Below are 23,578 nucleotides of genomic sequence, written 5' to 3' on the forward strand. Positions count from 1 at the left end.
CATTATCATGTTACAACTAGGTTGTGTCTCATTGTGTTCTTGTCAGTTTTACTAGTTTGTCTTGATGATTTACCCTCTTCATGGTAAGTTTGGCTTTTAATGACCTCATTTGAAAAGACCTGCCCAGGGTCTTCTAGGGTGCTAATGTGGTGATACCATATGTTTCTTTGGCTTGAAACGTAGAGCTACAAAAAGGACCATTTAAGAATCTGTATTTTCAGAGTGAAAATCAGGTAAGGTAACATGCATTAGATCTCATGTAATCGCTCTCTTTCTCGATCTGCCTGTTTTTGTCTCCTCCCACTCTCAGTTCAGCAGAAGAGAAATTGAAGCAGATCTCTACTGTGTATGTGTATCTCACAGACAGAACCAGGAAGTTCACTTTGTTTGTGTTGCTATGTTGGTTTTATTGTTGTAGAATTTCTGTAAAATGGCAGAGGCCAGTCTCTCAGTGAAGGAGTTCATCTGTCCAGTTTGTCTGGAGCTACTGAAAGATCCAGTGACCGTTGCGTGTGGTCACAGTTTCTGTAAGGTGTGCATTAATAGTTGCTGGGATCAGGAGGATCTGAAGGGGGTTTATAGCTGCCCTCAGTGCAGACGCTCCTTCACTCAGAGGCCTGTTGTGGGTAAAAACACCATGCTGGCTGAAGTGGTGGAGAAACTGAAGAAGACGGAGCTCCACACTGCTTCTCCTGCTGGACCTGGAGATGTGGAGTGTGATTTCTGCACTGGGAGAAAACTCAAAGCCGTCAAATCCTGCCTGGTATGTCTGGCCTCTTACTGTGAAACTCACCTCCAGCCTCATTATCAGTCTCCTGCCTTTAAAAAGCACAAGCTGGTCAAAGCCTCCAGACGCCTCCAGGAGCAGATCTGCTCTGAGCATGAGAAACGGCTGGAGGTTTACTGTCGCACTGACCAGCAGTGTATCTGCATGCTGTGTACCATGGATGACCATAAAGGACATGATACAGTATCAGTTGCAGCAGGACGAGCTGAGAAACAGGTAAGAACTCAATACAAACCTTTTCTGCTATTGACTATTCATCAAGAAATGTGAGGTGGGGTCTGTTATACAGTTTCATTGTTTTCTGAATGTAGCACAATAAAATACTTCCAGAAAAAAGTGAAATCTGTCCAGTTCTGTTTCTGACATAAAGTGCAATTTTTGACGTGAAGCCAGAGATATTAACCCTAATACATTGCAAGGATTTCAGATAATAAAAGGAAATTTTTATAGGTTTTTATTCATAGTTCATTAAAACAAGAGGAGAAATAGTGAGGAAAGTGCAGATTCTATCCTTTAGCTCTCAATTCATTTCAATCCACATTAGCGTTTGTTAGTTGAAGGGGAGATATTATATTGAGTTGAATTTGGTGAAAAATTATTATTGTATGTACAGTCTAGTTTTCCTGAAAGGAAAAAAAAACCTTTTACAACCCTATTGTCCCAATTCCCTTCGGCTCTGAACTCTCTTTGGACTCAATCTCCCAGAATCCCCTGGGAGATCACCTGTCTCCAGCCTCACTCTCACGCTCCAATTAGCACTCCAGTTCCCCAGAGTATTGATCAGTAACACCTGTTCTTCCTTGATTAGTTTAGCTTAAAGCCCAGGCTTGTAGATAGTCTCATTGCGAGGTATTGCTTGTTTTCATAGAGCTACTGAGCGTTATTTCTGACTGTTTTTTCGTGTTTTGACCTGCCTTTTGCCTGATCCCTTTTGGACTCTTTTGCCTGGTTATGTTTGTGTTTTTGTGTATATTGTCTTTTCTGGATTTGACCATTGCCTGTGACCTGACTACAATTGTGGATTCTATTTGCACTAGTAAAGCCTCTCATTCACCTTTTATCTGCGAGTGTCTACGTCATTCTGTCGCGTTACACCCATTTCCAAAAGAGTTGTGACACTGTAAAATATAAATAAAAACAAAATGCAATGATGTGCAAATCATTTAAACCCTATATTTCATTGAAAATAATACCAACACAACATATCAAATGTTGAAACTAAGAAATTTCATTGTTTTTTGAAAAATATTTGTCCATTTTGAATTTGATAGCAGCAACATATTCCAAAAAAGGTGGGACGGAGGCAACAAAAGTTGTGAAGTGGTAAAGTGAAAAAAAACACTAACATGATTGGGTATAAAAAAGCATCCCAGAGAATCTTTCAGAAGATGAAGAGGGGTTCACCACTCTGTGAAAGACTGCACCATGAAATAGTGCAACAATTCAAGAATAACGTTTCTCAACATAAAATAACAAAGAACTTTTGCTTTTCATCATCTACGGTACATAATAGCAGTAAAAGATTCAGAGAATCTGGAGAAATCTCTGTATGTGAGGGGCAAGGCTGAAAACCAGTATTTGCTGGCCGTGATCTTTGGGCCCTCAGATGGCACTGCATTAAAAACACTCTGTAGTGGAAATCACTGCATGGGCTCAGAAACACTTCAGAAAACCACTGTCTGTGAACACAGTTCATCACTGCATCCACAAATGCAAATAATAAACTCTAAAACACAAAGAAGAAATTGTACATAAACAGGATCCAGAAACGCTGCCACCTTCTCTGGGCCTGAGCTCATTCAAAATGGACTGAGGGGAAGTGGAAAAGTGTCCTGTCATGCTGCAATGCTGTTGGTGCATTATTGAATTAAAATATGAGAAAAGGGACACTGAACTGTTGAGCAGCTGAAATCCTGTGTCAAACAAGAGCAAGAAAACATTTTACTTTCAAAACACTCAGTTCCCAAACACTTACAGAGTGCTGTTAAAAGAAGAGGTGATGAAACACAGTGGTAAACAGGCCCCCGTCCCAACTTTTTTGGAACATGTTTTTGGCATCAAATTCAAAATGGACAAATATTAAAAACAACAACAAAAAAAAAAAACAATAAAATTTCTCAGTTTCAACATTTGATATGTTGTCTTTGTAGTATTTTCCTTTAAAAATATGGTTTACATGATTGCGTATCATTGCACTATATTTTTATTTACATTCTGTGAATAAGAAGTAATGAATTTGCTTTCACCATCTTCAGACTTCAATACTATTAAAATCTTAAAATTGTAGACAAACATTTATATGCTGTGATTTCAGCACCCAGGGTTCTTAGTAAGTAATGACCTAAAGGGTGTCCAAACTTATGCACATGCCATACTTTATATTTTATTTTCTTCCAATATGTTCAATGTAGCCAATAAATAATAACGGTGCTCTAAAATCTCTAAAATGTCATATTTACATTTGTTCCACAGTTTTAAAATTAGAAAATCAACAGTGTATAGTTTCACCAGGAGTTTCTAAACTTTCTCACACAACAGGACTTAAGTAACTGTGTAATTGTCTTATTACATTGACATAGTATCGCTGTTAGCAGTGATTTCTGTCATATTAATATTCCTCCATAAATATCACATTTACAGTCAGAATTTGACAATTTGTTGCAAACCATTTGCAAAATTTTAGTCAAATGACCAATTGAAATAATAAGCTATTATTTCACTTTAAAAACGGAGCTAAATAATTAATGTTTGATTTTTCCCCATTGCAGAAGCAGTTGGTGGAGACTCAGAGAAAATATCAGCAGAAAATCCAGGAGAGAGAGAAGGAGCTTCAGGAGCTGAAGAAAACTGTGGAGTCTCACAAGGTGAGTTTGGAGCAGAGCAGAAGAACAAAAGCTGATTTCCAGAAGATCTGATTCAGGATCAGTCAGGATTCTCCTCCAGTCAGCCAGTGAGGAGCCACTGACTGATTCTTTTATCATCACAGCCTGAAAATATCATTACATTAGTTGGATTAATGCTTATTTACTATAAAAAACTAAACATATTTCTCATTAATTATGTTTCAGTTTTTATGACTGTGGTTTGTATTGTGTAAATTTTAACTGTCCTTTTAAATAAAAAACAAAAAAAGATTACATTAGAAAAAAAAACAACATTAGAATTACAATAATGCAATAATGACTAATTTAGAAAGTTATTTTTGATAGTGTTGGTGTATTAAAAGGCGTCTCTGTCTCTCTCACTCTCTCTATCTCTCTCTCTCTCTCTCTCTGTATCAGAGCTCTGCTCAGGCAGCACTGAAGGACACTGAGAGGATCTTCGCTGAGCTGATCTGCTGCATTGAGAGAAAACGCTCTGAGATATCAGAGCTGATCAGAGCTCAGGAGGAGGCTGCAGTCAGAGGAGCTGAAGGAGTCCTGGAGAGACTGGAGCAGGAGATCTCTGAGCTGAGGAGGAGAAACACTGAGCTGGAGCAGCTTTCATTCACTGAGGACCATCTTCATTTCCTCCAGGTAACAGCAGCGTCAGAACCTCCACACTGAGATCCATCTGGACATCCAGCTGCGCTGGTGCGAGTGGATCAGACACAGCAGTGCTGCTGGAGTTTTTAAACACTGTGTCCACTCACTGTCCACTCTATTAGACACTCCTACCTTGTCAGTCCACCTTGTAGATGTAAAGTCAGAGACGATAGCTCATCTGCTGCTGCACAGTTTGTGTTGGTCATCCTCTAGTCCTTCATCAGTGGTCACAGGACAGTGGTCACAGGAGACTGCCCACAGGACGCTGTTGGCTGGATATTTTTGGTTGGTGGACTATTCTCAGTCCAGCAGCGACACTGAGGTGTTTAAAAACTCCAGCAGCACTGCTGTGTCTGATCCACTCAGACCAGCGCAACACACACTAACACACCACCACCACGTCAGTGTTACTGCAGTGCTGAGATATGGAGTGAGTTTTGTGCCAAAATGTTTGAGTGAAGATCCTGATGTTTAAGAGAGGAATGTTCCGGTTTGAGAGGACAGCGGTGCTCTGAGCGCAGCTAATGAACTTGCTCAACAAAACAGTCTGATTTCATTCGAAACTGAAAAACTTGCTCAATCGTGAAGGGCCGGTCCTGTCAGTCCACCAATCATGGCATCTTTTCTTAAGCAGCTTTATGCCAATTGGTCAAGGTACGTTCGTGGCTGTGGTACCCAGTCGGCTAGTGTGCTTGTAGCCTCGACATTAGCTAGATGGTTTCTAGCTTTCTAGTATCAAATTAATAGAAATGATTTATCAGTAATACTCAAATAAATAGTAACGTATTAATCTAACTAACATTGGCTATTGGTTAAGCTATTTGAAGTTAGCTAACATTTTGGCACAAAACTAACTCCATACTGAGAAGCCTGGCTGAGCCTACAGACAGTCTCAAATCAAATTAGTAGGCACAGAAAACTTAACTAGCAAAAACAACTGTGTTACAGCATCACTACTGAAAGTCAATGCTGAGTTATGCTGGGTCTGATCAGTGGATTTAGCTGTGAATGTCTGTAAAGCAGAAACAGAGCAGAGCAGTTTGATGATGTCTGGGTTTAAATTTCCAGACTCATTACATACTAAGGCTGTTATTCAGTAACTACAGGGACTTGTATGTAAACTGGCTGAGCTGTTCTTATAGATTATAGAAGTGTGTAATGAAACTTTGGGCCTGCTGGTGGACGCTGGCCATTTAAGGGGTAAAGTGCATGTAGGTGTGATTTTTATTGAAGATTTTTGAATTTATGTGAATTAGTTTTAGTTGTTTTTCTTCATCTACATGTTCTCTTATCTCTCTTTGTTGTATCTGTAACTCACCGTGTCTCTGTGTAGAGTTTCCAGTCTCTCTCTGCTCCTCCTGGACCTGCAGTCTTTCCCTCCATCACTGCCCGTCCTGTCCACTCTTTTGAAAAGGTAGTGAAGTCTGTGTCTCAGCTGAGGGACAAAGTGGTAAATCTCTGTGAAAGGGAGATCAGAAAAACATCACTTCATGGTAAATTACTAAATTTATTAACTTAAGACATACATTCTGTCAGTTTTATAAAGAATATGAAGACTGTGTTTGTGTTAGTGCAGTGCTTTGTAAGCCTACACTGTACAAGGATGGCAGCTGCAGTACAACAGGAGAGAGAGACATTCTGTCCTTTAACAGTTTGAAGTAAACGTAAATCTCTGAGCTCTTTTAGTGATTAACTGTGTTTAACTGTTTCAACAGTGAAAGAAATCCAGATCACTGAACCCCAAACCAGAGAGGAGTTTCTACACTGTAAGTCTGATTCACAGACTGTGGGCTGAATCTCAAATCTGTAATCGAGCGTCTTCATTTCCTTTCCTTGAATCTGTTGCTCATGTCTAAGATCCTCTCTGAGGACAGGAGGAGAGGTAAGGAGAGGATATGAGGACGAATGAATCAACAACAAACATATTTATCAAATCAGACAGTCACCTTATGAACCCCTTGCTCACATTTAACAGGACATAAATGATCTTCTAGTAACACTTATTATCTTATTATGAACAAACTTTTCATATCATCATATTTCATTGATTTTCATCCACATCAACAGTTTAAATCAGTTTCCTTTAACAGACCCACCTATTAACTGTACTAATCCAATACAAACAGGTGGAGAAACTGAACCACAGAGTAACGTCACACTGAGATCCACCCTATTAGAGCTTCCCTCCACTCTCCTCTTCTCCACTCTCCTCCTCTCCACTCTCCTCTTCTCCACTCTCCTCCTCTCCACTCTCCTTCTTTCAACTCTCCTCCTCTCCACTCTCCACTTCTCCACTCTCCTTTTCTCCACTCTCCTCCTCTCCACTCTCAACTTCTCCACTCTCCTCCTCTCCACTCTCCACTTCTCCACTCTCCTTTTCTCCACTCTCCTCCTCTCCACTCTCAACTTCTCCACTCTCCACTTCTCCACTCTCCTCCTCTCCACTCTCCACTTCTCCACTCTCCTCCTCTCCACTCTCCACTTCTCCACTCTCCACTTCTCCACTTCTCCACTCTCCTCCTCTCCACTCCTCCACTCTCCTCCTCTCCACTCCTCCACTCTCCTCCTCTCCACTCTCCACTTCTCCACTCTCCTCTTCTCCACTCTCCACTTCTCCACTCTCAACTTCTCCACTCTCCTCCTCTCCACTCTTAACTTCTCCACTCTCCACTTCTCCACTCTCCTCCTTTCCACACTCTTCTTCTCCACTCTCCTCTTCTCCTCTTCTCCACTCTCCTCCTCTCCACTCTCCACTTCTCCACTCTCATCCTCTCCACTCTCCACTTCTCCACTCTCAACTTCTCCACTCTCCTCCTCTCCACTCTCAGCTTCTCCACTCTCCTCCTCTCCACTCTCCTCCTCTCCACTCTTAACTTCTCCACTCTCCTCTTCTCCACTCAATTCAATTTAAAGTAGCTTTATTTGCAGGACTGTTTTGAGTACAATGTTGCCAAAGCATATAAAATTCAACTCAAAGCGGAACATATTTTGTAGAACTAAAAAACAAATATAGAATTAACGGTAACAATGAATAATGGTCATTGAAATAACAGCAACAATGTTAAAATAAATACAGTAAGTAAATAAAATAAGACAATATAATACATGTTGTAAAGCTTGGTAAAATAAATAAATAAATACAGTAAATAAATAAAATAAGACAACATATATAATAAAAATAATTACAATCGGTGTATTTAACCTATATACAGTGAAGGGTTTGGGGGGGGTCAGTGAGGTGGGGGTGTGGAGTGTGTTACTGTCCCTCAGGCTGTGACAAGCTGCCACATATTTCGCAGAGAGAGACGCTGAGCTGCCCTCACCAAGGAAGATCGGTAGTCTTTCAGATTCTGTTAGAATTTGAAAATTTGGGAGAATGTTTTTAATTTTGTTATGAAATTTTCTCGTGCCAATTTGAATTTTTCACACTGAAGGAGGAAGTGCAGCTCTGTCTCGACCTCACCGCTCTCACAGTGACCGCACAGTCTTCTCTCTCTGGGCAGCCAGGATTTTTTATATCTGCCCGTTTCTATGGCCAGACTGTGGTCACTGAGCCTGTACTTGGTCAGGATCTGTCTCTGCTGTGGGTCTCTGACGGTGAAGAGATACTCTGCCAATTCATACTCTCTGTTTAGGGCCCGATAGTTCTGTAATTTAGACTGAGTTCTGGTTTCGCTGTCCCAATGTTCCAGATAGGTGTTTTTACTGTGTCTGATAATTTGGTTTACTCTGATTGGACTTTGGTCAGCAGTGCTGGACTGAGGCTGCTGTGTGTTAGGGGTCAGTGGGTTAGTTAGTCTCAGAACCAGCTGACAGAGGGGACTGGGTTTAGGGCTGAACTCTTGGGCTTTAAGTGCTTTATATTGTAGTGAGTTTGAATTACTGAATTTTAGATGTTGCCAGAATTTTAAAGCTCTTTTCTGAACGGGTATAATCAGTGGAAATCGGCCTAATTCTGCCCTGCATGCATTTGTAGGTGTTTTTCGTTGAACTTTTAATATATTTCTGCAGAATTCTGCATGCAGGGATGTCTATTTTGTGGAACTGTCTCCTGATGGCGTAGAGAGCTCTCCGCGCTTTCTCTTTCAGTGCATTCACTCCCAGATCAAAGTTTCCTGAGGCACTGATTTTCAGTCCTAGGTAATCATAGTGTAACGAGTGCTCTAGGGCGGTGTTTCCTAGAGTGAAAAGGTGTCTGTTTTCCTGAGATCTGTTTTTTTTCTGGAAGATTACTATTCTAGTTTTGTCCAGATTGACTATCAGGGCCCAGTTCTGACAGAACTGCTCCAGCAGGTCCAGGTGCTGCTGTAGCCCTCGTTCTGTGGGCGACAGCAGCACCAGGTCATCTGCGTAGAGCAGGAATTTCACTTCCGTGTGGTTTAGGGTGAGTCCAGGAGCTGCAGACTGTTCCAGTAACACCGCTAACTCGTTTATATAAATGTTGAACAGGGTTGGACTCAGGCTGCAGCCCTGTCTCACCCCGCGCCCCTGAGTGAAGTGCTTTGTTCTTTTGTCGCCGAGTTTAATTCCACACTTGTTGTTCAGATAAATGGACTTGATGATGTCATATACTTTACCCCCTACACCGCATTGTAGAGTCTGATAGAATAATCCAGTGTGCCAAATGGAATCAAAAGCTTTCTTAAAATCAACGAAACATGCAAATATTTTACTGTTGCTGTTTTGGTGGACGTGCTGGTTGATTAGGGTGTGTAGGGTGTAAATATGATCGGTAGTCCAGTGATTTGGTAAAAAGCCAATCTGACTCTTACTTGAGACACTGTGTTCGGTAAGGAAGGCCTGTATTCGGGTGTTAATAATACAGCAGAAAACCTTCCCCAGGTTGCTGCTCACACAGATGTCTCGGTAGTTGTTGGGGTCAAATTTGTCTCCACTCTTGTATATCGGGGAAATAAGCCCCCTGTTCCAGGATTCAGGAAAGCAGCCAGCTTGAAGAACCAGGTTAAAGATTTTCAGCAGGGCCCTGTGCAGGTCAGGAGAGCTGCTCTTCAGCATCTCAGTCCTGATGCTGTCAGGGCCGCAGGCTTTCTTCGTTTTTAGGTTTTGGAGTGCGTCGGCCAATTCTTCTGGGGTAATTTCGTAATCTAATGGGTTTTGATTGTTTTTGATAGCAGATTCGAGAAGTTCTAATTTATTTTTTATGTAATTTTGGTTGCGTGTGAGATTTTCTGTTGGGGTTTCTTTAAATAGATTTTCAAAGTATGTTTTCCATGTGTTTCCGTTCTGTATTGGTATCTCCTGGTTTTCTGGTGTTTTTAGAGTGTTCCATTTTTCCCAGAACTGGTTTTGGTTAATAGAATTTTCAATTTCTTGTAGAGTTTGGTTGTAATGTTGCTTTTTTTTCTGATAAATAGTTTTCTTGTATTGCTTGAGTGTTTCATGGTATTTTTGTCTCAGTTCTGCCTTTTGTGGTTCTTTGTGTTTTTGATTAGATAGCTTTCTAAGTTGTTTTCTTATAATTTCACACTCCTCATCATACCACTTTTCTTTGTGGGGTCTTTGTCTTTTCTTCTTTGATTTACTGAGGTTTGCTTTGATTGCAGATTCATTATAAATTTCATTAATTTGTTTTACAGCCAGATTTATGTGTCTCTCATTAGGCTGGAACTCTGTTGTTAGGAATTGGTTAATAAGGTTAGTAATCTCTGTAGAACTGATTGCACTGGTGAATTCAGACACACTGTTAAGAGTCCACTTGTACGTAGGGCTGATTTGTATTAGTTTACAGGACTTCTCTGATTTATTTGATTGTTGAATCCTCTTCAGAAACACATTAATTTGGCAGTGGTCTGATAGTGGTGACTGAGGTCTGACAGTGAATGCACTGATAGAGGAGGGGTCCATGTCAGTAATGGCGTAGTCGACTACACTAGACCCAAGAGCTGAGCAGTAAGTGAACCGACCTAAAGAGTCTCCTCGGATCCGACCGTTAAGCATGTACAGGCCCAGGCCTCGACAGAGCTGCACTAACTCCTTACCGCTCCTATTTACGGCAGAGTCAGGGTTACTGCGTGCTGCTGACGTGGGGGTCAGGTTTGGGGAGGCCTTAAATATGTGGTTATTTCCTTGGGTGTCAATTATATCAGATTCAGAACCTGTTCTGGCATTAAAGTCTCCACACAGCAGCACATTGCCCTGAGCCTGGAAATGGCTGCTTTCTGTGTGGAGGTTGTTGAAGAACTCTTCGTTATAGTCTGGGATTCTGCAGGAGGAGTGTAAGCTGCACAAATATAGAGGTCAGGTTCACAATTAGTAATGCCTTTTTTAAGTTTCAGCCAAATGTGGGTGGGTTCTTCTCCACTCTCTTCTCCTCTCCACTCTCCTCTTCTCCTCCTCTCCACTCTCCACTCTCGTCCTCTCCACTTCTCCACTCTCCTCCTCTCCACTCTCCTCTTCTCCACTCTCCTCCTCTCCACTCTCCTCCTCTCCACTCTCCTCCTCTCCACTCTCCACTCTCGTCCTCTCCACTTCTCCACTCTCCTCCTCTCCACTCTCCTCTTCTCCTCTTCTCCACTCTCCTCCTCTCCACTCTCCTCCTCTTCTCCACTCTCCTCTTCTCCTCTTCTCCACTCTCTTCTCCTCTCCACTCTCCTCTTCTCCTCTTCTCCACTCTCCTCCTCTCCACTCTCCACTCTCCTCCTCTTCTCCACTCTCGTCCTCTCCACTTCTCCACTCTCTTCTCCTCTCCACTCTCCTCCTCTCCACTCTCCACTCTCCTCCTCTCCACTCTCCACTCTCCACTCTCCTCCTCTCCACTCTCCTCCTCTCCACTCTCCTCCTCTCCTCTTCTCCACTCTCCTCCTCTCCACTCTCCTCCTCTCCACTCTCCACTCTCGTCCTCTCCACTTCTCCACTCTCCTCCTCTCCACTCTCCTCTTCTCCTCTTCTCCACTCTCCTCCTCTCCACTCTCCTCCTCTCCACTCTCCTCCTCTTCTCCACTCTCCTCTTCTCCTCTTCTCCACTCTCTTCTCCTCTCCACTCTCCTCTTCTCCTCTTCTCCACTCTCCTCCTCTCCACTCTCCACTCTCCTCCTCTTCTCCACTCTCGTCCTCTCCACTTCTCCACTCTCCTCCTCTCCACTCTCCTCCTCTATACTCTCCACTTATCCACTCTCTTCCTCTCCACTCTCCTCTTTCCTCTCCTCCACTCTCCACTCTCCTCCTCTCTACTCTCCACTCTCCTCTTCTCCACTCTCCACCTCTCCATTCTCCTCCTCTCCTCCACTCTCCACCTCTCCATTCTCCTCCTCTCCTCCACTCTCCTCTTCTCCACCCTCCTCCTCTCCACTTCTCCACTCTCCTCTTCTCCACTTTCCTCTTCTCCACTCTCCTCCTCTCCACTCTCCTCTTCTCCACTCTCCTCCTCTCCACTCTCCTCTTCTCCACTCTCCTCCTCTCCACTTCTCCACTCTCCTCCTCTCCAGTCTCCTCTTCTCCACTCTCCTCCTCTCCACTTCTCCACTCTGCACTTCTCCACTTCTCCACTCTCTTCCACTCCACTCTCCTCTTTCCTCTCCTCCACTCTCCACTTCTTCACTCTCCTCTTCTCCTTGTCCCCACTCTCCTCTCCACTCTCCTCTTCTCCACTCTCCTCTTCTCCTCGTCCCCACTCTCCTCTCCACTCTCCTCTTCACTCTCCTCTCCACTCTCCTCTTCTCCACTCTCCTCTTCTCCACTCCCCTCGTCCCCACTCTCCTCTTCTCCACTCTCCTCCTCTCCTCGTCCCCACTCTCCTCTTCTCCACTCTCCTCCTCTCCACTCTCCTCGTCCCCACTCTCCTCTCCACTCTCCTCTTCTCCCCTCTCTACTTCTCCACTCTCCTCCTCTCCACTCTCCTCTCTACTCTCCTCTTCTCCACTCTCCTCCTCTCCTCCACTCTCCTCCTCTCTCCTCCTCTCCACTCTCCTCTTCTGCTCGTCCCCACTCTCCTCTCCACTCTCTTCTTCTCTACTCTCTACTTCTCTTCTCTCCTCTTCTCCACTCTCCACTTCTCTTCTCTCCTCTTCTCCACTCCACTCCACTCCATTCTCCTCCTCTCCACTCTCCACTTTTTTCTTCTCTTCTCTCTTTTTCTTCACTCTCCTCTTCTCCATTCTCCCCTTCTCCATTCCTCTCTTCTGAACTCTCCTCTTCTCTACTCTCCTGTTCTCCAGTCCTGTCTTCTCCACTTTCCACTTCTCCACTCTCCTCTTCTCCACTCTCCTCTTCTCCATTCATCTTTTCTAAACTCTCCTCTTCTCCACTCTCCTCTTTTCCACTCTCCTCTTCTCTACTTTCCTCTTCTTCACTCTCCACTTCTCCAGTTTCCTCTTCTCCACTCTCCATCCTCCTTTTCTCCACTTCTCCACTCTCTTCTCCACTCTCCATCCTCCTTTTCTCCACTTCTCCACTCTCTTCTCCACTCTCCACCTTCCTTTTCTCCACTCTCCACTTCCTCACTCTCCTCTTCTCCATTCTCCTCTTCTCCATTCCTCTCTTCTCCACTCTCCACCCTCCTTTTCTCCACTTTCCACTTCTCCACTCTCCTCTCCTCCTCTTCTCTTCTCCATTCCCCTCTTTTCCACTCTCCTCTTCTCCACTCTCCACCCTCTTTTTCTCCACTCTCCTTTTCTCTGCTCTCCTATTCTCCACTCTCCTGTTCTCCATTCCCGTCTTCTCCTCTTCTCCACTCTTCACTCTCCTCTTCTCCACTTCTCCATTCCCCTCTTCTCACTCTCCACTTCTCCGCTCTCCTTTTTTCCACTCCCGTCTTCTACACTCTCTACTTCTCCTCTCTCTACTTTTCTTTTCTCTTCTCTCATTTTCTCCACTCTCCTCTTCTCCACTCTCCTGTTCTCCATTCCCGTCTTCTCCACTCTCCTCTTCTTCACTCTCTACTTCTCCTCTCTCCTCTTCTCCATTTTCCTCTTTTCCACTCTCCTCTTCTCCATTTTCCTCTTCTCCACTCTCCTCCACTTTCCTCTTCTCCACTCTCCTTCACTCTCCTCTTCTCCATTCTCCTCTTCTCCATTCCTCTCTTCTCCACTCTCCTCTTCTCCACTCTCCTCCTCTCCACTCTCCTCCTCTCTTCTCTCCTCTTCTCCACTCTCCACTTCTCCACTCTCCTCCTCTCCACTCTCCTCTTCTCCACTCTCCACTTCTCCACTCTCCTCTTCTCCACTCTCCACTTCTCCACTCTCCTCCTCTCCACTCTCCTCTTCTCCTCTTCTCCACTCTCCTCCTCTCCACTCTCCTCCTCTCTTCTCTCCTCTTCTCCACTCTCCACTTCTCCACTCTCCTCTTCTCCACTCTCCACTTCTCCACTCTCCTCCTCTCCACTCTCCTCTTCTCCACTCTCCTCCTCTCCACTCTCCACTCTCCTCCTCTCCACTCTCCACTTCTCCACTCTCCACTTCTCCACTCTCCTCTTCTCCACTTCTCCACTCTCCTCTTCTCCACTCTCCTCCACTCTCCTCCTCTCTTCTCCACTCTCCACTTCTCCACTCTCCTCTTCTCCACTCTCCACTTCTCCACTCTCCTCCTCTCCACTCTCCTCTTCTCCACTCTCCACTTCTCCACTCTCCTCTTCTCCACTCTCCACTTCTCCACTCTCCTCTTCTCCACTCTCCACTTCTCCACTCTCCTCCTCTCCACTCTCCTCTTCTCCTCTTCTCCACTCTCCTCCTCTCCACTCTCCTCCTCTCTTCTCTCCTCTTCTCCACTCTCCACTTTTCCACTCTCCACTTCTTCGCTCTCCTCCTCTCCACTCTCCTCTTCTCCACTCTCTTGTTCTCCACTCTCCTCCTCTCCACTCTCCTCTTCTCCACTCTCTTGTTCTCCACTCTCCACTTTTCCACTCTCCACTTCTCCACTCTCCTCCTCTCCACTCTCCTCTTCTCCACTCTCTTGTTCTCCACTCTCCTCCTCTCCACTCTCAACTTCTCCACTCTCTTGTTCTCCACTCTCCTCTTCTCCATTCCTGTCTTTTCCACTCTCCTCTTCTTCACTCTCCTCCTATGTTGAGTTTATTTCTTCTGTGTCTTTTTTTTGCTGAGTTTCCCTTAATTATAGTTTTGAAATAAACTTGACTGAAACAGCAACTATTGAAATCTTTAATATTCACATAAACATTCATGCAGTTGCTTGAAGTGGATAATTTGTTGCCACCAATAAGGAATTAGGTGAATTATAATGAAACAGTATTTTTACAAATCAAAGTAAATGAAAAAAAAAACATACACCTGATCAGGTGTTAAACAATCTGAGAGAATCACAAGGTTCCAATGACCTGTTGAAGAAACTAATAACAGTGATATTAGAGGGTGAACAGACAGAAGGAGCTGCAGCTGATTAATGATCAGTTCCTGAGCTGCTCTGTTAGTCAGTGTGTTCTGTCTCTGAGCTCTTACTGTGTAAAATACAGACATACAATCAAACACAACAGCAACCAGAAGCTGCTCAGCATTAAAGATTCTCTGTAAACTCAATCCAGACTTCTCAGAGGAGTTTTATGAGCTTTGTGACAGCTTTTGAACTGAATGTTGTGTTTTATCTCCCTCAGATTCCTGTGAGCTCACACTGGATCCAAACACAGTGAATAAATACCTCCGTCTGTCTGAGGGGAACAGAGTGGTGACCTACAGTAACACAGTCCAGCCGTATCCTGACCATCCAGACAGATTTTATGTCTACCAGGTTCTGTGTAGAGAGAGTGTGAGGGGACGCTGTTACTGGGAGGTTGAGTGGAGTGGGAGTGTGGGAGTTTATATTGCAGTGTCATATAAAAATGTCAACAGGAAGGGAGTCAGTACTGATTGTGTGTTTGGACATAATGATCAGTCCTGGAGTTTAATCTGTTCTCACTCCAGATTGTCATTCAGACACAGTAATAAAGAGACTGTCCTCCCTGCAGTGCCCAGCTCCTGTAGAATAGGAGTGTATGTGGATCACAGTGCAGGAACTCTGTCCTTCTACAGCGTCTCTGATACAATGACCCTCCTCCATAGAGTCCACACCACATTCACTCACAGCATCTACCCTGGGTTTACTGTTGGTTTAAACTCAACACTTAAACTGTGCAGCTCAGATCAGTAGATGAAGCTGAAATATTCACACCTCATTTCTCTCCACCACAGCAGACTATCAGTAAAATGGATATTATATATACAGACTTTAATTGGTCAAATTCTATATTTTTAACTAAAGTTTTTTCTTCCCTTGATGCCAACTTAAAACAGGTGTAATTTTTCCATTCTGCTGTACATTTACAGTAATAAGCTGTAATTGAAATAAAATGGAAGCTACTGTAAATTCATCTATTAAAAATGTACATTTTAATTCGACTAGATCTATAAATATGTCCCCACGACCCAGAAGGATAAGCAGCTTAGAAAATGTGTGTATGCGTGTGTGTTTATAAATATGTGAAACGTTTTGATGAACCTTTTTTGATGAAATTTAACTAAAGGAAAAATAAACAAAAATAAAATCAAAAAGTTGTAAATGCAAATAAACAATTAATAAACAGTTTAGCTTTGCTTAAAACTTGCCTGAATAACATGTCCAAAAACTCACGTCTGGCAAGATCAATAATCAATATATTATTTATATATATATATATATATATATATATATATATATATATATATATATATATATATATATTATTTTTTCTCCATTGAAACAATCAAAAAACAAAACAAAACAAAATCCAGGGTAAAAATTTAAAACACCAACAGTTGAATCACTAATCAGTAAAAACATTTGTTTTTTAAAAAAACACATTTTTATTAAAATCTGTATGATTTTTAACTGTGTTATTTCAGAATATATTTTAAGAGGAGCTGATTTCACAATAAATGCCCCAAATGAAATCCAGAAGAGATTTGGGTAGTAATGGAATAAATGTAATAGTGTTCTGTAAAAAGTAAAATACAGTAATCAGATTACAGCAACATTATCCACGGAGTGATGACCCTAAATAACGTAAACACATACATACAAACTTACCATCCACTGATATTCTCTGTTCTGAATGATAAATATGGGACATGAATCTTGTAGATTTGAAGAGTTTGGCATTTTGGGAGGAAGTTGTGGAGCGAGCTCACCGTCTTTTATTCAGCTGATCTACAGACATTTTAGAAAGCTTTTTATTTGTATTGTCAGAGCTCAGATCTGCAGCGTTTTCCTGAAGATTTCTGAATTAGGTGCTCACTCTGACTGACCGCATCACCTGATTCTACAGCAGCAACTGATCTGGAACTGAATCGGTTCATTCTCATTTTTCTGGCATAAAATTTTACAGTTTAAATAGCTATAAATCACACTTTTATAAAGTTGGCAGATTTTAATGCTGAGGTGAACTAATATTAACTCACCACCCAGAAACATGAAAAGAAAGCAAAGTCTTGTGAGTGTCGTGTGTCACATGCTGTCGTGACAGATTCTATTCAGAGTGTGATGTAATTACTGTGTCTAGTGATCGTAATGACAGATGCCGTTTGATATCACGACAGTTTGTCACACTGTAATTTTATTCTCTAAGTGTGCTGCCATGAGAAGAGCTGACCTGTTGCAGGCTGAATAGGTGATCATATGGAAATATGTTCATGGTTGTGACATCACGGTGAGAAATTCAAAACAAATTTTCAGCTCAATTTCTATATGTGGACTGTGGATTGGGGAGTGAAACTAACAGTGTTTACAGAGCAAATCAAACTCTATGACTTAAAAAAAGCATTTTTTGATTCTCTTGAAATCTTTATTTGTCTATACGTGTTATCAGCCAAACGTTTGAGTGCACCTGCTTAAAACTGTTTGTTCATGTTTGTTCATCACTTCTAAAATGTACATTGTTAAGGAGATAATCATAATTAAACTATATTTTTAATATTATTTAATGGAATTTTGCTAATTTGCTAATTAAGAGACCTTAATGTAGCACTCAGTGTTTGATAACAAGTAAACTGAGTTTATTATCACAGAAATAAGTCTTAAAGGGAGGAGGGGGTGTTCTATTCTGCACAGTAACGGTTAGAAAGTCTGATTTTGGGTCAAATCTAATCAATACAGAGTTAAGAACAATGATTATATTCTGAGAGTAAAAAAATCACTGTAGTGAAGGAAATACAGCAGAGTATAAACATAAAATAAGGTTTTCTCTTTTTATTAATGGTAATAATTCACTCTACATACTCACATAAACTCAGTTATTATCGGTGTCAGTATGAAACATGAAACAGTTAAATTCCTGTAGAAACTGGAGAGGGTAGTTTTGTTTGTATTGCATCTCTTCTGTAATGGTTCTAAATCTTGGTTACAGTAACACAGTGCAATGTATAAAAATGTTATGTACTGCATATCAAAAATAAATGCTACAAAAATGACATCTGAGTGGTATTTAAATGTTACTAAACACATTCAGTATTAGCTAAATACAGAAATACAGAGCTAGTGTAATTATGATGACTGTCATACAAAACGACTATACTTAGTTATATGTTTTAATGGACTGAGAGGATGATCAAAAATGAATTGCAATAAAATCTTGCTACATTCATTTAAAAACATTTTTCATTGTTCTGAAATGTTACTGTTTTGGAGATTTTGTTTTTGTTCCAACAGCAATTACATATCATTACTGCCAAAAAACACAAACATCTCCATTTTTGCAATTTTTATTTTTCTACCTCATTTGATCTCAGCAGCTGCCCTTAACATTGTGTTAAACATTCATGATGACTAATCCAATAGAAATGCTCCAAATTACTTGGAATAAAATTAAAAGTTCCCCTGTGAAGTTACTATTTTGGATATATTTGTTTTTCTTTAAACAGTGCCGATATGTAATTGTAATGGGACATGAGGAGGGAAGGTGCAGAACTGCGCCACCTGCTGGTCATATTTACAACAGTCTGAATCATTATTAATTTCACCATAAAGAAATTTAGATAATTGTTTGAAAGTCACTTAAAGCTGGAACTTCTCTGAAGCAGATTTTTTGTTGCAGTACAAACACAAACAGCCTGAATACAATACGGTAAAATATTCTGATGAGTCATGTGACCATGAAGATTAAAATACAGCTATTAAATTTGACTTTGTTTTATTGCTCCACTTCCAAAAGTAAAATAGAGCAGTACATAAATTCTTTATAATACTTTCTCGGACATGCTCTAGTGTCATACCTGTATTCATGCAGATTTTCACCATGCTGGGTGTTTGCATGGTTTTCCTCAAAGTACCTCAGATGCCAGCTAATATTTACAGAACGTTTATTTAATATACTTGTGGCTTGGTGCTGGTGCTGCTTTGTGAGATGTGTGATGGCCTTTATAATCAGTTTTTGGGGAGATGCTCATAAAAATCATTTGCACATTGATGTTGTGTGCAGTGCAGTTGGGAAGTGAAGGGAAGTAGTCTGGAAGTCAACATATGTTTATTTGATGACAGAAATGCCTACAAAACTCCTGTGTCCCTGCAGTCAGAGACCAGAATTGTCCAGGCTGTGGTCTTTGATGGTGGAGAATTGCTTTTCTAAGAACAGAATTCTAAATATATTGACCCCAATAGAACATTGTCACACTTCCTTGTTTGTTAATGCAGAAGAGTATATAGTAGCATTAAACGGCTTCCGATCACACCGTAAACAGTGGCTAATACTGTCTGAAATCAATCGCTGACTAGCTGCACCAATAATTCAACTAAACAGCTGTACCTACGTTTACACTCAATCAAATTTAAAAGCGTTTAACTTCAGGTGAAAAGCTCTGCTCGTCATGTTTCACTTTTAACGACGTAGAAGATCAGAAAAGGAGGTAACACTGAACTGGAAAGCCAATGTTTGTTGTACAGTAGGACAGATTTACTCACATTTGTGATGAAAAATGCTCCAAGACAAATATTTATTCACTGGTGTATTTACAATCCTGTTTGCCATTACAGAGGTTTGATTAAAATCCTTGAGAAACTGATTTCTCACCACTGTAGCTCGGTGATTAGTTTACTGTAATGTAGAGATACGATTCTAAATCTTTGAGCTGGTTGTGGTGGTTAGGGCACTTGCTAATGTTGCTAATGTTTACACAGCTGAGTAGAAAGAATTAAACCTGGTGGAGTTTTTCTCCTCCAAAATGAAGTACAGTAAGTGCAGATCTGTTTAGGGATTTGTGATGTGGTGTTGAACATAAAGATCCACTCCGCTCCTTTTCTGTTTTGCAATCTTGTCTCAGGCAAATTCCTCATGGCTCAGACGTGGATTTTTTGTGGAATATGTTCTGTCATCTGAATGCAGCACACAGAGGCAGATGTGCAGGGTCACACAAAGTACATATAAAATTACATATGCAGCAGATTGTGATGCACGGTGTGTTGTGACACTTTGTTTCCATAACCATCATTAAACAGTTCTGTGACTTGTGCCACAGCAGCCCTTCTGTCTATTCAGACCAGATAGGATAGCCTGCATCACCCTCATGCATCAATGAGACTTGGGCGCCCAACAACCTGTTGCTGGTCTGTTGTTTGTACCTCCTTTTAATTGGGAGCACCGCACAAGCCTTTCCATTTTAGAGACGCTCTGGCTCAGTCATGTGGCCATAACGATTTGGCCCTTGTCACTTTTCTTCATGCCTACACATTTGTCCCACTTCCAACACAACGACCATGAGAACTGACTGCTCACTCACTGTTTAATATCTCTCCCCAGGCATCTCCTGACTTTGCCTGTCCTGAGGGCAACAATTTCAATATAAGTATCAGGGCCAGCAAATCACAAAAACATGAGCCAATCAAAATCTCTTAAAGTCTATGACATCATCAATGAGAGCCTCTCTTCTAATTGACCAGCTAAAGATTCTCAGATGATTTGGCCACATACTGGACTGACATGGTTCTCTGGCTATCTAGCTTGCTTCTTGCTGGCATGCTAATGTCCTGTAAAGGCGAGCTGTTATTTCACATTTTTTATTTTTAAGAGTCTGCAGTTTGAGATGGAGAAGGCATGAAAATCAAAACCTCTTTTTCATGAGCTTTTTCATAGTGAATTTGTAACCTTACTCTGGTTTAGTGCCTTGGAATTTCTGGCAAATCTATACCTAGCAGTGTTTTAAATCTGCCGAGTTAGTGATGCTGTTAGCTAATGAGTTTTAATGTTTGTGTCAGAGTTGCTAACTCTACACTTGAGTTAGTTAGCTTAACTACACATTTTCTCTGAATTCTGATAAAATAAACATTCAATTTGTAACTATAAAATGCATCAAACATGGTCAGAAGCAATCCACTAGAATAATTAATTAATTACAGCATATGCAGTTTATTTATTACAGTTGAAGATAAAATGAGTATGATGTACATTCATGCATGCTTATTTGAGTATGTACCAGTGTGTTTTGGCTATGTTATAAGAGCAATAAGACAGACTTGTCAGGGCAGGTTTTGCTAAATAGGGATAAAATGATGTTAGTGTGCCAAAACACTGCACAACTCCTCCCCAGTGACCAACAGAAAAACACTGACCTTTTATCTTTTATATCAATAAACATTGACTATTCAAAATTGAACATTAACTTATCTAGTCTTCCTGTCTGAAGTGCATAGTCATATCTTTGCACTTCTGTTAACAAAGTCTGATTCAGCTGCAGCACAAACCATAAAGCTTTTTTCTCTTTTACTTTCTGTTACTCAGATCGCATGATATTCAGCAACCAATCACAGATAAGCAATAAACCATTATCCACTGCAAAAAACTACATGAGCATATCTAACTAAGTAAATCCAGCTGACAGCATCTCTGTTTCTTTCTCTGTCTCCTTCTGTAAAATGGCAGAGGCCAGTGTTTCAGTGAATGAGTTCAACTGTCCAGTTTGTCTGGAGCTACTGAAGGATCCAGTGACCGTTGCGTGTGGTCACAGTTTCTGTAAGGTGTGCATTAATAGTTGCTGGGATCAGGAGGATCTGAAGGGGGTTTATAGCTGCCCTCAGTGCAGACACACCTTCACTCAGAGGCCTGTTGTGGGTAAAAACACCATGCTGGCTGAAGTGGTGGAGAAACTGAAGAAGACGGAGCTCCACACTGCTTCTCCTGCTGGACCTGGAGATGTGGAGTGTGATTTCTGCACTGGGAGAAAACTCAAAGCCCTCAAATCCTGCCTGGTGTGTCTGGCCTCTTACTGTGAAACTCACCTCCAGCCTCATTATCAGTCTCCTGCCTTTAAGAAGCACAAGCTGGTCAAAGCCTTCAGACGCCTCCAGGAGCAGATCTGCTCTGAGCATGAGAAACTGCTGGAGGTTTACTGTCGCACTGACCAGCAGTGTATCTGCATGCTGTGTATCAAGGATGACCACAAAGGACACGATACAGTATCAGCTGCAGCAGAACGAGCTGAGAAACAGGTAAGAACTCAATACAAGCCTATTTTACTACTGACTTTTCACCAAGAAGAGAGCTGTGTTTAGCTTTACATTTTCTTCACTTTCTGAACGTAGCACACTTTAATACAGTTGCTTTCATAAAATGAAAGAGAAATCTATGGTGAATCTATGAGGACACAGATTTGAAATTTTCTTATAGTTCATTGAAACAAGAAAAGAAAATGTGTGGAAAGTTCAGATTCTAAACTTTCATTCCATAACACATTAGTGTTTGTAAGCAGAAGAAAACAGTAAGTTTGTAAGTATGAGTTGAATTTGATAAAATGTTATTATTGTATACACGGTTTTCAAACCTCTCACAGTGGTGTGCTTACACTCAACAGCCATTGGTTTTAAAAAAAAGCAGTTGACTGAAAATCTGAAACTAAAGATAGCTGACTTACAAAGTTAGGTGTTTCTGCTTGCAGTTTCACTTCCAGAAATGTCATTAAGAAATAGCAGTTAAGGTGAAATGTTGAAATAGGGACAGGATTTAGAAAGTTGAGAAAACTCTCTGAAAAAAATGCTCATAGTCTGGTCATGTGTGCAAAGCAAAACCCCCACACTACTGCTAATGACTTACTGGAGGATTTGGCTGGCACAGGGAGCGTGATACACTGGTCAACTCAGCAGTGTTGTTGCATAAACCTCATCTACATGGAAGGGAATTTACAAAGGAAACATCAAATGTTGAACACAGTTTGAAAGTCAACATCTGAAGTATAGAAAAACAACATACAGATATGCCAGAAGCATTCTGGAAATAGGCACTGTGGACTGATGAAATAAAAATGCATTTTTTTGGCCACAATCAACAAAAGAATATTTAAAGAAAAAAAAGAAGCAGCATTTGATGAAGATGACACATTGCCAACTTTCAAGCAAAGGGGTGAATCTATTATAATTTCAACAAATCCTTGAACCTAATGTCCCACTGTCTGTGAAAAAACTGAAGAAGAAAAAAGGCTGGATATTGCAATAAGACAATTATTCAAAACAAACATTAAATCAACCTTTAACATTAAGGTTTTGGAATAGCCTTCACCACCCCCAGACTTTATTTCAAAGAAAATCCATAGGTTGAAGAAAAATCTGTTTATTGGAGGAATTAAGAGCAGCATTTAATGAAAAGAGCACATTGTTTTGTGGCTGCTCTTAGGGAAAAGTTAATGCTGTCTGGACAGAGGAAAGATTAAATTCTTCAAAATATCATGATCCAAAACATACATTGAAGAAACAAAACAGGTTTTGGAATGGTGTTGACTGTAACACAACAGAATGACACAGATGCTCATGGGTAATAGTTGAATGAGAGGCTTTACTGATGTAAATGTAATCCACAATCGAAGTCACAAAACAGGCAAAGGTCAAATCCAAAAAAGGCAAGCAACACAAAAACACAGACGTAACCAAGCAAACAGTCCAAAAGGGGTCAGGCAAAAGGCAGGTCAAAAAACAGAGCAGAAATGTCAGAACCAGAAATATACACAAGACAGAAGAAAACACTCAGTTGTTCTTAGGAAAGAAGCAATACCTCACAAAGAAGCCTGGGTTTTATACTAAACTAATCAATGAACTACAGGTGAACATGATCAGTACTCTGCAGAGTTAGAGCACTGATTGAATGCCGAGAGTGAGGTAGGAGTCACATGATCCCCCAGGGGGTTTTGGGAGATGGAGTTCAAAGAGACTTCTCAGCCGAAGAGAATCATGACAGTAACCCCCCGCCAAAGAGTCTGGGATGGCCTTGGAACGAGGCTGGCCAGGACGACCACCACTCCCACGTCGAAGATCTCAACAGGAGCAAGACCTGAGTTGCCACAGCGCTGACAGACTCTCAGGAGGTGAACCAGAG

The 23,578-nt window shown here is 41.4% G+C and overlaps 1 protein-coding gene and 1 pseudogene across 1 annotated transcript; both read left to right on the plus strand.

Annotated features, from left to right (window-relative positions):
• The first annotated feature begins 403 nt into the window (after positions 1 to 403).
• Positions 404 to 23,578, plus strand: part of LOC118811923 — a 36,854-nt pseudogene continuing 13,679 nt past the window's right edge.
• On the plus strand, positions 431 to 15,926 carry LOC118811931 (tripartite motif-containing protein 16-like). The gene is made up of 6 exons (XM_036576537.1): positions 431 to 1,003; positions 3,556 to 3,651; positions 4,069 to 4,302; positions 5,645 to 5,804; positions 6,027 to 6,077; positions 14,873 to 15,926. The coding sequence occupies exons 1-6, from the start codon at positions 431 to 433 to the stop codon at positions 15,403 to 15,405; spliced, it is 1,647 nt and encodes a 548-aa protein (XP_036432430.1). The 3' UTR covers positions 15,406 to 15,926.

This window comes from Colossoma macropomum, unplaced genomic scaffold (assembly GCF_904425465.1).
Source record: "Colossoma macropomum unplaced genomic scaffold, Colossoma_macropomum, whole genome shotgun sequence".
NCBI lineage: Eukaryota > Metazoa > Chordata > Actinopteri > Characiformes > Serrasalmidae > Colossoma > Colossoma macropomum.